This window comes from Tigriopus californicus, chromosome 10 (assembly GCF_007210705.1).
Source record: "Tigriopus californicus strain San Diego chromosome 10, Tcal_SD_v2.1, whole genome shotgun sequence".
Taxonomy (NCBI): Eukaryota; Metazoa; Arthropoda; class Copepoda; order Harpacticoida; family Harpacticidae; genus Tigriopus; species Tigriopus californicus.
Genome location: NC_081449.1, coordinates 1,123,302 through 1,140,285, shown reverse-complemented (window position 1 = coordinate 1,140,285; position 16,984 = coordinate 1,123,302). Strand labels below are relative to the sequence as shown.

General features: G+C 38.8%; 1 protein-coding gene across 1 annotated transcript; it reads right to left on the bottom strand.

Moving 5' to 3' along the window:
- Window positions 1-740: 740 nt before the first annotated feature.
- Window positions 741-8,390, bottom strand: LOC131888563 (FMRFamide receptor-like). Its single transcript, XM_059237445.1, has 2 exons — window positions 7,886-8,390; window positions 741-2,642 (listed from the first exon to the last, which is right to left on the bottom strand). The coding sequence occupies exon 2, from the start codon at window positions 2,460-2,462 to the stop codon at window positions 1,143-1,145; it is 1,320 nt and encodes a 439-aa protein (XP_059093428.1). The 5' UTR covers window positions 2,463-2,642; window positions 7,886-8,390; the 3' UTR covers window positions 741-1,142.
- Window positions 8,391-16,984: the final 8,594 nt, after the last annotated feature.

Genomic DNA, 16,984 nt, shown 5'->3' with positions numbered 1-16,984 from the left:
ACTATCAATTCATTAACAGAAAAACAATGAGAGCATAGCAAATGTATTGCAGAACCATTTTGTTAAGAAAACTGAACTTTTCAGGTTTCTTGAAAGTAGTGGTAAGTCATTTCTTCCGAAATTAACCATCCACCTCATGACCATTTAACCCCAAAAATATAAAAACACGTCAAGATGTGTCTGACTTTTAAAGAAAAGTTTATTACACAAACAAAATTGAGTTCCAACATGTGAAGTAAAGTATCTTAAAAATTGCAATGACAAAAGAGCTGTTTAAGATGGATGGAATGCATAAACATGTGGTTGGTAATATACCCATTTATGTGGCAATTTATTTCATACCTACGTGCGCTTTCTGTCAAAAAGATTAGAAACAATCAACAGTAAAATTTCCCATTTTTCTTAAAATGGGAAATTTTTCTGAAAATTATTATGCATTTTCTCAAATATTGGTATTTTTTTCTAAAAAGGCTAAAATTTTATTATGAATTGCAGAAACATGTCAAATATTGCTGTTAAAATAGCAAAATTTGCAGATGCAATACATTTGCAGAAAAATCTCGGATGTTGAGGGGAATCGGACACTGGATGACTCGATCCTTGAGGGGCAACTGAAATCAACGGATAATTCTACCTCCAAATAACTGGACCTGGCAGAGAAGACAACGTAAATCGTTGATCAGAATAAAAAAAAAGTGACAAAGGCCTGTTTGCACTCTCAAAAGTGTTCCCAACCGATTTAACCAATTCATGATATGTATTTCAATGCAATCTGACAGCAAACAGATCATATGTTGTGGTATGTATTTGAAGGTACAAAAAGTTTTCAGACATCGAACAACCTAATTTGTTAGCACAGCTCACGTTCAACAACAAACAGGTAAAGGACGACAGGAACCGTTTCCAGGACACTTCCGCTGCCTCACATTTAATGTGACAACAAGATGTGGCATCAAAAATCCAGGGATCTGAGTGTCAGTGTCTCTCAATTTCCATCACAAAGAAATCTTATCTCTTTCGGACAAGTATATGATATTTCCGAGTAAGACCAATCAGACCGTTCCAGTTGTTCAATCAGTATTCAGTAGTGGGCAACTCCTCACACACCAGCTCAACCCAAACCGGATATCCTCGGCCTCAAACTAAACTTGAATCTCTTCCGTGGACATGTGTTGAAAGAATGCCCTTCGCGTTGAGCTTTGAGCGGATGAAATAAACGTAGCGGGAGATGGACTCTTGGAAGGCGGAGCCCGAGCAATCACAACCAGATCCAAGTTCCCACATTCACATTTGATGTTCAAAGTGGCTCCGGAACGGACATTTCGCCTGAACTTTATTGATTGGATATCCCCCGATGTGATCCCGCCGCCAGGAACCATGGAGTGAGCGCCCGTCGCGCGAAGAGCATCCAAAGGAAGATTGATCACCGTGTTTTGTCGGCATGTCCCCAAGGCTTTCAGAATTCGGCGGAACTTCTTGCAAAACGTTGTGTAGATGACAAAGGCGAACGACGAGTTGAAGACCACCAAGGCATTCGAGATTTGGGCCAATTTGGGCGCGGGAAACTCCAACGTCTCCATGATATTCAAGACCATAGCGGGGGCGTTACAGATCATGAAGATGCAAACGATGACCAGGAGCATGATGCTCGCACTCTCCTCATTGCATTGGGTGGCATTCATGCGGGATCGAGTCTTGCGGGCAGCTCGCATTTCCAAAATGATTTTGGAGTTGACCACAATGAGCACGGTGAAGGGAATGATGTACATGAAGATCATATACAACCAATTGATGTAGATCGAAATGTAGAGATCGTTTTGTCGCAAGGCGGTGCTTTGAAGAAAAGCCGTCTCATTGTCCACGGCGATGTATTCGTACTCGAAGAAGCGAGACGTGTTGTACAAAGTGGAGCAGACCACGATGACGATCACACATTTCAAGGCTCGCCGATAGGTGCAAATGGTTCGAGACTTCAAAGGCTGGCATACCACTAAATAGCGCTCCAATGTAATAAAGACCGTTAAATACACCGAAGCCGATTGGGCAATCATTCCTATTGGATACACGAACGGGGTAATGATCTGGTAAATGTCGAATAAAGTGGCGCCGTAATTCAGATCCAAATAGGCTTGCATAATGGGCAAACTGAACATGAGGATGGCTGATGTGATAACGAACATGTCGATTATGGTGAGCCCCATGAAGAAGCAGTTGATGCTATTGCGCATTGAAGGACGACTAAAGACGTAGAATGAGAACAGATTGCCAATCAATCCGAAGAAGCCCAATAATGAGATGAGGAAGCCATGCACCACTAACTCAAAATACGAAATGGTTTGAATGGCCGCTAGGATTGTCGTGAGATTCGACGAGTTGTTCGATGTTGTTAAATCCCTGCCTGCCGTTGAGGTCCATGACCGATTGGAGCTCGCCAAGATGTCCATGGTCGTGTGGGTGTCCATAGGGAAAAGCCAGCCAAGATGAATGCCGAGAAGGAGATCCAAAAACCTCACTTCCTTCCGTCCCACTTAAGAAGGTGAAGTCAGATATGTTTCCAGGGACAGCTTTGGCCAGTTAATACCAACCGGATGGGATCTCGGATTGTCTGCTGGTTTGCGTTTAGGTCAGCAAAGCCGAACATCCTGGAAAAGAAAGATTGAATAAAGATAGAGACAGAGGCTTAGCACAGGGACAGGAAAAGACAGATCGTTAAAATGTGTGGAAAAGGGCGCGAATTGAGGAGAACCAAGACGGGAAGACTTATGAACAAACGAATATCTCATCGAGGAAAGATTACATTTTTGGCATGGATCATCAATCATACATGATGTATGTTGATTGTGACTAAATGAAACTAATTGGTTAATTAAATTAAAGTCATCCCATACATTCTTCACGGCTTTTCCCTGTTCGCAACAACCGCAAAGCTGGATTTAAAGGATGCTCTGGGGAGGGATAATGAAGCAACAGCATTGAAATGTACAACTAATGGGGACAAAGTGAATGGCACAATCTCAATGCGGGTTTTGTCCATCCCTTTAGATGTGAGAATGTAGATGTATTCTAACACCACTACAACAACTCCCTTTATTGAACGTCAATGTCATCTCGTTCAATTGCTGTCTTGAACTTTGAGGAGGCCTCCGAAGCTTTGAGAAGTCTTCAACAGTGTTCAAACAAAAACATAGACCAAGGAAGCAGGTTCCGAAAAGAAAAAAAAAGCCAGTCGATCTGGATAATTCAGCAAGCAAACTTAAGTTCGTCTTTGATTGCGGGGTTGTAACCTGAGGCCGGTTCTTTGAATCGCGTCTAGTTCATGCACTAATTGCGGTACAAGCTTTCCGTTAGTTAGCGGTGACTTAGTTCACGAACTTTTTCGCGTTCTTTGAATCATGGCTAATTCATGTTCAGTTGGCGGTGAATTAGTCACTGAACATGCCATAATCAGCTGAAATGAAATCGAGTTCGATCAACATCAATTGCTAGTGCTGGCACCAGATTTGGCAAACCTGATATAGAGAGATATGTCTAGATTCTTGTTGAAAGCCCAGCATGGCCTCTAAATTAACTCCAAATGCTTGTCTTGAATAACTTCAATCAGTCAGATCCCAAGCATGGTGTTTAGAATGATGGTAGGTAACTTTCAACTATGCTCTCAAGACTTTTCCAGAAGGTTGTTGATATTAGTAAATCAAGGATTTCAATTTCTGTTTTGAAAAACAGTCAGTTAATCAAAAAAGTGTAAAATGACGCTTAAAACACACTTAATGGCACATAAGACCACAAGTGCCGAAAAGAAAAAAAAAACAGATACATTAGTTGCACGTTCTGTAGAAATTTCATGGATGTATATCAACTGGCTACTTAGCTATTGTAAGTTGGTTGTTCTAGTTTTTATCAAAACGAGGCAAACAATGCCCTAATAGTACCTCAACAATAACTTATTAACAAATTACATACTTCTGCGACATCTTATTCTCATATGAGCCATTTTTTCCTTTAGAATATGTTATATTATTCAATATGTTATATTATGCAATTTAAATTACATTAGAAAAAAAACATGTTTTGGAAAAAAAATGAAATTCCTTCTAAAACTTTTACATTATTGTATGCTAAAAGAATTGCAGTATTCTATTTAGCGGTTAGGTTTTTTTCAACTTGAAGTATGACTGAAAGCTTGGTGCATATTTGATCATTAGCGTTTCCTTAAAATGCCATTGATTTTCTTGAAATTACAATGAACAGCACAGCCGGGCTTATAAAACACATTCATGAAAATCAATTGCATTTTTAATTTTTTTTAATTTATCCAATATTTTTTGGAGTTAATATAGCATCACAATAAAACAAAAATAATTCTTCCGAGTATATAAGATAAAAATGTATTTTTATATGTTAATTCATTTGTGGCAAGTGGTCGTCAGCAAATTTGATGGCCAATTTGACAAAAACAGGAACTTTCAACTTGCAATAGCTAAGGAGCCGGTTTATGTAGGTCCATAAAATTTCTACTGAAGGTGCAGCTCATGTACCTGATGATTTTGCTTTTCGGCACTTTTAGACTTATGTGCCATTCATTGTGTTTCAATCGTTTCAAGTGTCATTTTGCATTAAGAGCGCAAGACAATATTTGAGATCAAAACTAAGGATCAAACCATTAAAACATAGGAAAAAGCAAAGGCCATGTGAGAATGAATTTTCTTAAATGCTCAGATTTGCAGAATCTTCAAAAGCTATCTGTATGTACAACATCAATTAATAAAAATGTATTACAATTAGTAATTTGAGAATTTGCCATGGCTCTATTATTTTCAATTTAGCGGCGAATTAGGAGGTCAATTCTCCCCGCCTAGTTTAGCTAGCGAATTAGTGCTTGAATTAGTAGCGACCAAATTTAGACTTGATTTAAAGAACGCAAAAGTGGGGTCGTGCACTATTTCGTGCACTAATTCATGCGTCAAATGAGTTAGACGTGATTCAAAGAACCGGCCTCTGGATGCCAACCAAGAAATGAATCTCAACGTCGATAAAACCTTTCAAAATGTATCAAGCTATCCAGGCGTGTTTTATGACCGAACCATTCATCCCAACGAATGTCAAGGCAATTTCTCAATTTTCAACGATTCGAAGAGGAACAAAAGGATCAGCAATACGGCAATCAATTTGCATGAGTTATGTCGACCTTGGCACAGATGTGTGCCTTCAAAGGAGTTTCAAATACCGTACCTTTCAAGTCAGAAGTTAGCGATTACATTGAAAAGAGTTGGCTCGTTAATATTGAAGAGAAATTGACTCCAAATCGCTTTAAAACTGAATCCGAAGATTGGAGTCTCAAACAAACAACAACCAGAAATAGAACACTTCTTAATGCAAGATCCTAATCATAAGCGTGTTACCAAAATTCGGATACTTCGTGCCATAAAATCTGGGTTGTTAAGTTGTCAAAACCAACCAGGATTGACATCCGACATTTGGGCTGAAGTCGCAAAAGCGCTTGACATTATTGATTCATCGGGGGTCTCGCGTATTTTATTGAATCAGCGTAAAACTGGGATAGTTCACTTCCCATTTTTGATCATTCTGGAAAGTTTTGGTTCCGTTCGAATTTCCCGTGGCAAAAATTATCAAAGCGAGGAAAAGTATTCGGAAAGAATTGGATAGTAGAAACCCCCCCAATGAAGTCCCACCATGAACGATTGCCTTCAGCAGGTTTCCTGAGTGGCATTTGCTGTATCGAGAAACCTACGAAAGACGTTTTGGTCCGCAGACTGGACTTATTGCTTGGTGTATTTCGTTAATTAGGATCCTTTTAGCTCTTGGGAAGTTTGACACAACAAAGACTGGGATTGCTTCGATGCTTGTTGCGTATTCCGAACTCAGAGCGTTCTCATCAAGTTTCTTAATAACGACCATCAAAGAGCATCTACAAAGGGCCAAGGAAAACACGTTGGTTCAATGAATTTCGCCGTTGGTTAATTTGCGTGTTTCTCTTTTGTCAAACGTTGAGTTCACTTTTGTGAAATGTATACGTAGATTGATATGACAAAGGTCAATAAGGACAAAAGTCCCTCCCAAGGGGCCTCTCTGAGCCCCCTCAAAGCTTTATGTAGAATAAGAACATTCGAATACTTTTGAGATACTCTAAACAGCATTTTTCCTCTCTTTTCCTCCTCATATTTTTGCCTCATCGAGCAAGTATTACCTTGTATTGAGTGTGTGTTTGTCACGCAATTATCTTCACTTTTACCACAACTGGATTCGCATTGGCCTTAAAATCTTATATTATCGGGGACAATACCCGAAGGATCTACGTAAAGGTAAATCGTATCCCTAGTTCTCGCACTTCAGACGAGTAAATAATTGAAAAATGTGCACAATGTTTCAACAACCAAGTAATTAAGTTCCTTCCAGTCTGTGGGCCCAAGAAAAGACCGATGTAATCGCCAACGTCCTTATGATAAGAAATCTCCAGCGTTCCCAATCTCTCCATCCAAACCATTACAGGGTTGTCTGGATAGCTCAGGAAATTTTTCCTTTAGATAAAAAATATACATCTTCATGTTACGACACATTTCATTCAAAAGTGTCTCTACTCAAGGACGACTTCACCACGATGATGACGTCGTCCTTGCTCTACTCTACAGAATAATCATCGTAGGGCTAATTTCCTACTTCAATCCACAAAGAGGGAGATCAGCGTTAATTTTTACCAGATAAATCACCTTCACATGAAATTAATTTTGAGTCGCAGTCAAATTTAAACGATTTTGCTCCAAAACTTGGCCAAGGGTTTAATTTTCATTAAAATTGTACGTAGGGGCAACCAATCTTTGTTCTACTTGGTATGTTAGCCGTTGTACAAAAAAATAAGTGGAAAATGTCCTAGCACCAGTTTGTTTAACAAAGCCCTTGATATGCATACTCTAGAAAGGTGGCTGAGAAATGTAAATCATCAAGCACTCAAGCCATTCAGATGTCTTTTAAAATCGAATTTAAAAAATAAGAGTCAAATAACTGAATTCGACAAAAGTGTCAAAAATGACAGGCAACTACTAAATATTTGGTCAATTTTGATTTCCCGTCAAAAAACAAGAAAAAGCACTTTACACCTATTGGGTTTTTATTGGGCACGAACCCGTGATACAAGCTAAAGTGGAAAATGATGAGAGTAATAGAAATGCTCCAAATCTTACATCCAAACCAACAACAGACACCAGCTCCTTTTGATTTTGAAACCAAAGACTTTCACACTAACCTATTGAACCTTCGAATCTAACATGAAGCCCATTGAAGTGAAAAGTTAGAAAAGAGCTGTCAATTATCTTCGCCAATGGAAAAAGATTTGCGTGGAAGGAACACCAACGTCGAGGAGTACATCGAGGTAAATGTTGGACCTCCTCGCCCAATCATTTTTAAATCTTGGTTGGCGGGCTTATTCGTTTTATTCTTCCAAGATACCTGAACCACAAGAAAAGGCAAAACAATCAACCATTGTCCACATCTGTTGGATAGTAATCTTTGATCACCACTTCAGAACCTCGTTTAAAGACCCTTTGCGTAATTGTTCATATTTCATTTATCATATGATTCATCTAAACAAAGAGGACAATCCTTTTCGAGTTAGGATTTTTGATGGTGCAACTGCAACTGTTCTCGACTTGTCATTATTGTAAAGATAGTGCGTAATAAGAGTAGGTGACTGCATCTAATTCAAAGTAGGCTCAATCTTCTTCAGATTTCGAAAAGCTCGAAAGTGAGACAAAAGCTAAAGAAAGGTCACTTTTGGGTCGGCAGAATATCAGCATTTTATCCAATAGTTAAAAGTCCATATTTATCCAATGTCAGGCGAGAAAAAGCAAACAAGCGTAAAATTTGGGCTTACCATTAGAAATTGACCATGAGGTGAGAAATTCTATTTGTAACATATCGGTTGCTGATCTACCTTTGAGCGAGTTTCCAAACCGACTGACAAGTTTGCTTCTCGATCCACCTTCTTCTAGTGGTTGACGCAATCATATCCGAGCAATCTACGTACAGTAGTACTACTGTGCCACCACTCCAACAGCCTTTGGTCCGTTGTTCCCTGAGGAGGCTTTCTCTCCTTTTTTCCACAACTTTGAGACGTGCGTTGAGCGCTCACATCCTCGCCATCCTTAAAGAGTGTGGGACTTGCTTCTTTTTGTTATCACATCTCTTACCGTCAGATGTTTTGTTCGGATGTTCTGTTTTTAAGTGTGGACTTAAGAACATATATCCCAGAGAGAGCTTGGTTGTAACTAGGGTCCCAAAGGGGGAACCCATTGCTGAAATGGAAGCCAAAATATGAACAAAGTCTGCAGGAAGTTGGTGGATCGATTGCCGAACGGAGTTATTCCTATTCTCAAGAGGATAGATAAAGTCTTGTATTTGACGGGTACTACAGACACGCTCTGTACCTCCGTTCTCGATAATAGCAACACCTTGACAGCTTAGCCACACATTTTGATGCATGTATTTCAATGGCGGTGAAAGTCGAGGGGTTTCCAAACCATTTAAACAGGCATAAGGCCAAACCATCGGTTCCCGTTTCATTCCGATAATTTGAAAAAGACTAGTCATATTATTAGAGACGAACAAAATGTGCCTGATGCGTTTCATGTCCTAATGCAGGTCCAATTATGCAAACATATCCATGTTGGTTTTTTTCCATGGTTTGGCTTTGAGACAAGGAAAATAAAAACTCTTCATGACGTTTGCGAAAAAGGCCGATTTGTTGCTGAGTGGTTTCAAAGACAGCATAAACAGGACAGGTCGAAGTTGGCCCGGTTCTAATCCCGACGTCGATCATTTTAAGGGAAGAGTTGTGTCTAGTGGTTGGTGCAGTTCCTAGTAAGAGAGAGGCCCGTTAGTTTGATTCTCCTCCCGTACCTTTCTTTAAAACACTTTTTGATGTTAACCCTACCCACAGACAAATAAACCAATCTGATAACGGATTGCGACAATGTCTACTGGATAGGCCTGATTAGGCCGATTTCTCTTGACGACAAACCTTCAACCCCTAACCAATCTTAGAAGCGACCAACAAACAATGTCAGTAATAATCAGCGGACTGAGGACCATTGAGATTTTTATTCTATTTTGACGCAATTGTTAAATGTGCGGGTAAAACTTCCGAAGTAAAAAGTCCCGAACAAAAAGAACAAAATGTTTGGTTGAAAGCTGTTTATGCTTTGGCTATTTTGATAATTATAAGGAATAAAAAACGCAGCAATCTTTAAAACGCACTTCCTGAGATTATGAACAATAATGTCCAAAAGCATAAATTTATAAAACATGTAAAATCAAAAATTGAACCTTGAGTGTTTTTCTGCCAAAAAACTTACGACCTTGTTGTAAACAGTATTAAATTTTCCCAATTCTGGTGATGTTCGTCACCATTGAGCAAGAAATTGCCTTTAGGTATAATCGTCCAATCCTAATGACTGAAGCGATGAACTAGACTGAGGTTATTTATACGCAATCAAACATTTCACAAAGTGTAATCAGAAATTAATTCTTAGAGAAAACTAAGGTGTAAGGAAATTAAGGGCCGCTCTTTGAGGCTTCTGAAAATCATTTCCCTTTACTCAAAGAATAATTTGATCATATTGAATCTGCAGTTTCCCGCGCATGCTTCCCCAATCATGTGACCATAAGACTTGAAACAACAAAAACAGTGACAGACGTCCAACCTCACTTTAAGATGTTGCGAGTGTAATCAAGAATACAGAAGTACTTACTACAGGACAGACTGCAATGTAGATAGGTGGTTTCTACATCTGCAATCTGTCTCCGTCCTATCCCTCTCCCATCCTTTCCTCTACTCGCTTTTGTTTCGACTTACCACTATCCTGTTTTCTATTTTTAGTTTCAATTAAAATTGACTTATTTATGCAAAACTTGTCCATCAATCAATGACCAACACCTGGCTCAGGGTGGTAAAGCTACTCTCGGAGTGTCCATCTAGATCTCCAATTAAAATCAAAACCCTCAATAGAAAGAAAATCCATTCAAATGTACCCATTATGGGCATTTGCGATAACCCCGGTCACATCATATTTTAGGAAGGAAACGATGGGAAAAGAAGTAACCTGTATTAGTATAATAAATGATAGACCTAATCAAGGACACTAAAGCAAGGAAACGCCACCTTTTGTGATCACCAAACCTTTCCCACCAAGTAAGGCCTAAATTTTTGCCGCTGAAATCTTTGAATGTCAGTTATTGGCATAATTATTGAACAAAATATGTGACTGGTATCATTTTCGTAACCATTGATGGTATGCGCTTAAAACCAGGCATTCAGATAAACTTAAAATGACTTTAAACATGTCTTAAAGTACAACAACTGAAAAGTGCTAATTAGGTTTTCTTGATAAAACAAGAATTTGCTCAAAACACAATCAATAAATTCTCTTTTGCCAAAAGTATTATTTGTAGAAAATTTCTTTCAGACACATCTTGACCAAATTTCAAGTAATTTGACGCATTTGTTATAAAACTATGGTTCTCGCTCTAGGAATGGCCCTCAATCCAAAAGTAGACATACTGTAGCTCAGAGCTACATATTGTTCTTTAAACTCATTTGGATGCTTCATAATCATGAAATAATAATTTTAAGAGATATGGCACCTGTTTATTGGCTATTTTGGTATTTTGGATGCTTTTGCAGAAAAACAATTTATTGGAGTCCAAAGTGCAAATTGAGATCTAGTCTACTGTACTTTGATATTTCTCTGTCCCCTTAAATAATGCCTGCCTTTTAAGCAAAACTTCCTAATAAGTAGAAATTTAAACTCTACAAAAAGATAACTCATTCATTTCTCACCAATGCCGCCTGATGTTTTTTGTCAAATGTGTGGGTTTAGACAAAATTATCAATTGTCCATCCAAGATATTCTAATATGTTAACATTTATATACATGCACTTTTATTGCTTATTCCATGCATTTTTTTATATTTTGTCAGTGTACATTACCTATCAATTAATAAAATGACGCTTGATGATTTTCTATCTATGTGTGTTTTTGAGCCAATTTTACGCAATATTTCACCAATTTTAATCGAAAAACAATTTGATTGTTTTTGATTAATTTGATGTTCATTTATTCTTCTGACTTTCAAGATTAATTCAGAAATATTTAGTATATGGACGGAGTTGTATATCAAGGAGATCATTATTTAATTAAAACCATCTTAATGTGCTATGCAGTACGGATAATCTTGTTTTATTCATACTGGAGTTAATGTCTTGATTCAACGCAATGGCCTAAGTTGGCGGTGAGGGGACATCCGTGTCGTTTCCTCTCTATAGAGTCCCTGACCTAATAAACGAAATATAAAAGAAATGAAAGAAAGATCTTGGAAAAGCATGCTGCTCGACTTTGTTCCGATGAAATCTTGTCAAGCATCAATTCGAAGCGAAAGATGGCTCTAGCACATGAAAATGTTGCTATTTCCTATTTCATTTTGGGACTGGTTTCCGTTAGTGCCCTGTATTTCTAAGTATAGGGCACTGGTTTCCATGGTTGTCAAATGGTCTATAGTGCTTTTTCCACAGACTATGGGTTCAAGGCCCGGGCTTGGGAAAGCTGGGAAACGGAAGGAGCCATGGTTATGGTGTGCTGGTTAGAGCAGTTTCTTAGCATGAGTTTGAGTTTCATCCCAGACGTTTCCTAACGACACAACGAAAGCTGGTCCGTTAGATGGTCAGAAAAGCTAACAATTATACCTAAATGCATGCCGAATCAATATAACTCATCACAGTTACATGTAATTAATAAAATTATTTAGTTTCTTCTTTGCTCATAGGATTAGACCATGAATATCAATGATTATTTTTTTGACTTGTCGTAAGCATTGGCAAGGTTTTGACTATCGACATTTTGTGGATCAAGAGGAAATTATCCGGGAAGATTGGGAAAAGCTACACCCAAATCCAAACGGAAAATATGTGTACGTACATGACTTGAAATTGGTGGACATGATTCATGCCCTGATTAATGGGAATCCATCAACATTTGACAGAGCTCACTGATGGGAGCGAAAAGGGACAACCTTCCTTCTAGGAATTGCCTCAATTTTGTACCAGGAGCTTATTAGCCCGAGGCCCATTTGTCCCTGTGTGTCTCCATGGAGCTTAATCATCGAATCTCGGCTCTCTTTTCGTCTGTATTCTCTCTTTAATGATTATAGTTTGAATCATACACATTGAACCTAGGATGTTCATCAAAAAGCATCCTTTCCATTGTCTGTATACCTTTTAGTTCAGCAGTCAAAATAATCGTTCTCAATTATCTGGGATGAAAAGATTCCCGAAAAGAGACAACACACAAAATGTTTGTGTTGCATTTGCTCTAATAACTTGGTAGAAAACCCTTATTTTGTGCGGCCAATAGCTTCACAAAGAGTTGTTATTGAATCGGAGTCACGGTGACCCTGAGGGCCATATCATTTGCTTTATCAGTTTTTTCGAGGTCTTGACATGATTCATGAAAGACTGAGGTAGTCAAACGAGTATCTTAGCATTGCTTTGCTTCAATTTTGGCTCAAAAATAACTTAGATTCCAGCCTTTTGAAGAGAAAAGCGTTAACAAAGAAGTTTAGAAAAGTTTGTCTTTTGTCTCATTTAGCTTGTAGAATAGGACAATAAATTTGGCGTGCAGTACATAACGATAAATTTCAACTGCTTCGAAACAGTGAATCTGTGATTAGTATCGGGATATTAAATGGGGATTCTTCAATGATAATGTTGTATCCCATGCGAAAAAGTGTACTCGAAATGTACTATAAAGTCCTGCTTGAGCAGCCGTGAAATTTGATAAGGACTTGGTTGGCCCTTTCATCTACAGATTAGTATTTATTTTTGCTCCGACAACTAATCTTACTTTGAGACAGAAATCTAGAGTTGGATCAGTAAGCTGTATCCGTTAGTGACAGCACAATTTCTTTAATCATATATCGAAGTCTGGCACGAGCCAGCTCAGTCCATAACGTGTGAGCTCACTGGGCAGTGCAGCGATTGCATAACCCAATAAATTGACAAAAATGAATCTGTCTAGTTACAAAACTCTAAATAATCATTTTTGCCTTTTAGCATGGTTTTTCAATTTATGTTGTAGGGTACATATGTTCGAAGACTCTTAAGGACGTGAAGGTGCAATCGTAAAACGGAGTGCAATCTTGCTCTTTGTGGTCGCTAAATGTTATTTGAACGTCCCTAAAACGGTAGTTGAGATAAAGCTCATGAACACTTTCGACAATGTTACAATACCGATTTTTACTTCATTGAATACTGAACGATTCTGATGTTTCCACTCAGTCTTAGCCGGACCAGTTTGCAACCGTGATTGGAGTGAAAATGAGCATTAGCACATGTGGGTTACCTCGGCCTTTCATAAAACATGTTTAGACCTCGAAGCCCAAAAAGGGAAATGTTGAACGAAAGTTTTGTACCAAATTTCTAATTCTCGATTTTTCTCTCTTTTTGTTGACACTTTTTCCACTTTTGCTCTACAAGTTTTCACATTTAAGCACATTCTTTGACATTTTGTCTGTTGATTTCTTATCTGCTTCCTTTTTAACTTATTGTTCCAGCATATTTAGATGACGAACTAAATCCTCCGCCAGAAGCTTCTACCATTCTTTCGGTTGGGTTTTAACTGACTTTATCAACCGCTGCAAGGAATGTAATCCTCTGTAAAATTACAATAAAATATTACGATTCGTCTAATATTCACCACATAAACTTTTTACAATATTTGGTCTAACAACGGATTTGAATATTATATTTAACTCCCTGTTTCCACTTTGGCAAAACCAGCAAAAAGAGAAATGAAAAATCATTTCATGAACAAAAGCGCCAATAAGCAAGAACACTAGGCTCCAGAAAAGAACCATTTTTACCATAACGTCTGTACCAATTGAAAACATGTGCTAATGTCTATAATAAAGTAGTACACTTGGTAAAGACAAACCCTCGAAAACGAAACCTCAGGCAAACGTTGCCCATTTTCGTGTCTTCTTCTCACGTGCACCCTGGTTCCGTTTGTAATTTCTCCCTGCGATCCCACAAGCATCTTGGGTCGTTCTCGTCCTTTGTGAAGAGGGACTGGAAAGAAACCCGTACCGTATGGAGGAGGGGATCTGGCTCCTCCTCTGTCCATGGAACACAATCACGCTCTGTGTATATTTTTACCCTATCATGGTGCCGTAGGAGATTTGTGCGAATAGTCATCCCTAAAAGGTCATATGTGAGCCGCTTGGCCCGCGTGATGATTAGAGCGGTTAAAAACATTTAATATAATGTAAAATATAATGTATAAATATTTTGGCCATTTTCTCAAAAAGTAAATATTTAGACGTTTTCAATCCCGTGGCTAACATTTTGTACATTTTTATCATATTTTGACGATTCAAGGAATCAAACACTTGAATTAGATACCATACCACTTTAGAGTTGGGCCAAAAATCTACTAATTCACAATATCACTGCCTCCAGCAGAAATATGGCGGGTTCATTGAGAGGGATGTCGATTCAACTGAATGGGAAGAAGGATAAATATGAGTTTGGTTGTGCTTTTTTACTGGAGCTGGGCCATCCATGCACAATATTAATTAGAGTAACTGATTCAGTGAAATTTTCTACTATGGCAGGTTGATGGCTGCATTATTAACCGGGTGTTTTATAATGCAACCCGTTGCAGGTTAGGCAACAACATAGAATTTAGCCTTTAGAGTTTCACAGATATTTCAGAATGTGCCCGAGGAAATAGGACCATTATTGAACAAAGAGAAAAAAATATATTTGTTTAAGAACTTAGAAGAATTCCTGGAAACAACTCCAAGTGACCATTGAGCAAGAGGAAAAGTTGAATATTGATTAATTGGTACGAAATATATTTGGCAAGCTTGATTCACTAACTGCTTCTTAGGTCAAATCAATCCCATCCCGAAGAAGCTAGCAATCTAGTCACACTGGTGTAATATTTTGTTCGTCATCTCGAGAACTTAAGTACGCAAATGAAGCAAAAAATCCTATCAGACCAAACTCAAAGGCAAATGTGTATTTCCAAAAACAGAAATGCGTAGTCCTATTTGTATGTTTATGCATTTCAATGGGGATTACAAAATAGTAATGGGGATTTCATTGCCTGTAGGGGTTAGAAAAGCCCGTGAAAAAACAAACAATGATAATAATAAATATTTTTTTAGTATTTTCAGCTTTTTCGATTAAATATAATTAAAAAATTCGGTCGTTTTTAGTGCAATGTTTTTACTCGCCCTAGTGATGATGAAGAGTTCCTCCTTAAAGGAGCTGTGCAATTTGGATGCAACATTTGACCCCCAGGACCAGGAGCTGCTGACTGAGTCCATGCGCTTGAACTTTATTTCCTGGTCCTTGCTGCGGATTTCTTCGATTCCCGGCATTTGTGGGAGTGGCGGGTTGGGGAGTGCGCCCCTGAAATGTGGAAGTAGGAGCGTTGTTGGAGATACGTCTGTGGATGGGTGTTCGCGTGGAATACTGTATGTTTTCCTTTTTCTAATCTCGTCTCTGCTTCCCGAACCCGCTTTCCGACCAAATGATCGCAATCACTCTCTTGTGTTCATTGACGTTGTTGTTGCTTTATTTCTTTCTAAAAGACAAATAAGTTTGGTAAGAATATGAAAACAGTTAAGATAAGGTTTTGTCCTGCACGAACCAGCAGATCTCTTCCACATGTGCTTCGGTTTTGTTCGGAATCTCAAAATGTTTCGGGGTCGCATCTCCACCACTCACTGGTTTTCGGGCTTTTTGAGGTTATGTCTTTTTTGCTCGGCACGGGTCCATATCCGAGCACAAGTTACTTTTTATTGGTTTGATCATGAGGGCCAACCCTCAGCTCGACCACCCACTAAACCTAGGTTTTTCTGTCTCTTCAATGGGTGTGGTGTTGTGCGGATATCCATCATGGCATTTGCCAAGGCGTCCTCAACACAAACTCCACTAGACTTTGCCTCTTTCAATGCTTGTGCCACTGCCTTCATAGCACACTCGGCCGGGTTTGCTTGAGGATGATCAACTTCATTCTTAGCGAAAAGAAATCATCCTTCACCGATACATTCGAAGCCGTAACTTTCCTAGGCTACACTTCGTTATCTGGCTCACCATTTCGAAAATCCGCCGCACTCGTTGCGAGCCTCAGTAATCGTGACCATACTCTCTGTAATGAAGTGCTCTCTAAGTGAAGTCCAAGCTTTTATTGGCACACTGCGAAAGAATAGAGTGACGAGTGCATTTTCTTGAGACTTGCAATGCTGACATAATTTTCATGGTATATGACACCTTAGTACCCTGGGATCAGCAGGTTAAGTCCGTTGTCCATAAAATCTGTTGTATTTGTCTTAAACCTTACTTCTTGAGCAGTACCGTTGTGTGAGCCGTATTTGAAAATGACTAGCCGGCTCTGTGATAATCAAGTGCCAATCAGAATTACGGCATTTATGCATATCGAACGCTAAATATAGGTTGCCTAAACCCTCTCGAGAATTTCCGAGCTGCCGTTGCCTCCTTGCTCTTTTCAGATCCCTTTCTCATCATTACCCGGTGGTTCTTCTGAGTCAAATTCCGCCCGCCCACCCTTCAACACCGAAATATCATTGATTTACGAATCTCTCCACCCATTGAAGGTTTTCACTGGATTCGTTCCTTTTCTTGCCTAACCACATATCAAAATGCCTTTCTTGGGCTATTTATCATCCTCCCTATTATTGTTGATGATCAGTTTAAATACACCGCGGTCCTCCTTCCACATCCCGCATATTGATTATTGATTACTCACCCCGTATTCCGATCCAAAGAAGGACATTTTTAAATTAGGTGAAAATCGTGTGACGTCATGATATCTGATTTAGTGTTACCAAATAATCAAACAAGAAGAGATGTACAAACTAAGTTATTCCATGGGTGGTTGCCATATATATA

Bases quoted from the DNA above. Each gene is read 5' to 3' on its own strand.
- LOC131888563 (XM_059237445.1), bottom strand. From the start codon at position 2,462: ATGGACACCCACACGACCATGGACATCTTGGCGAGCTCCAATCGGTCA.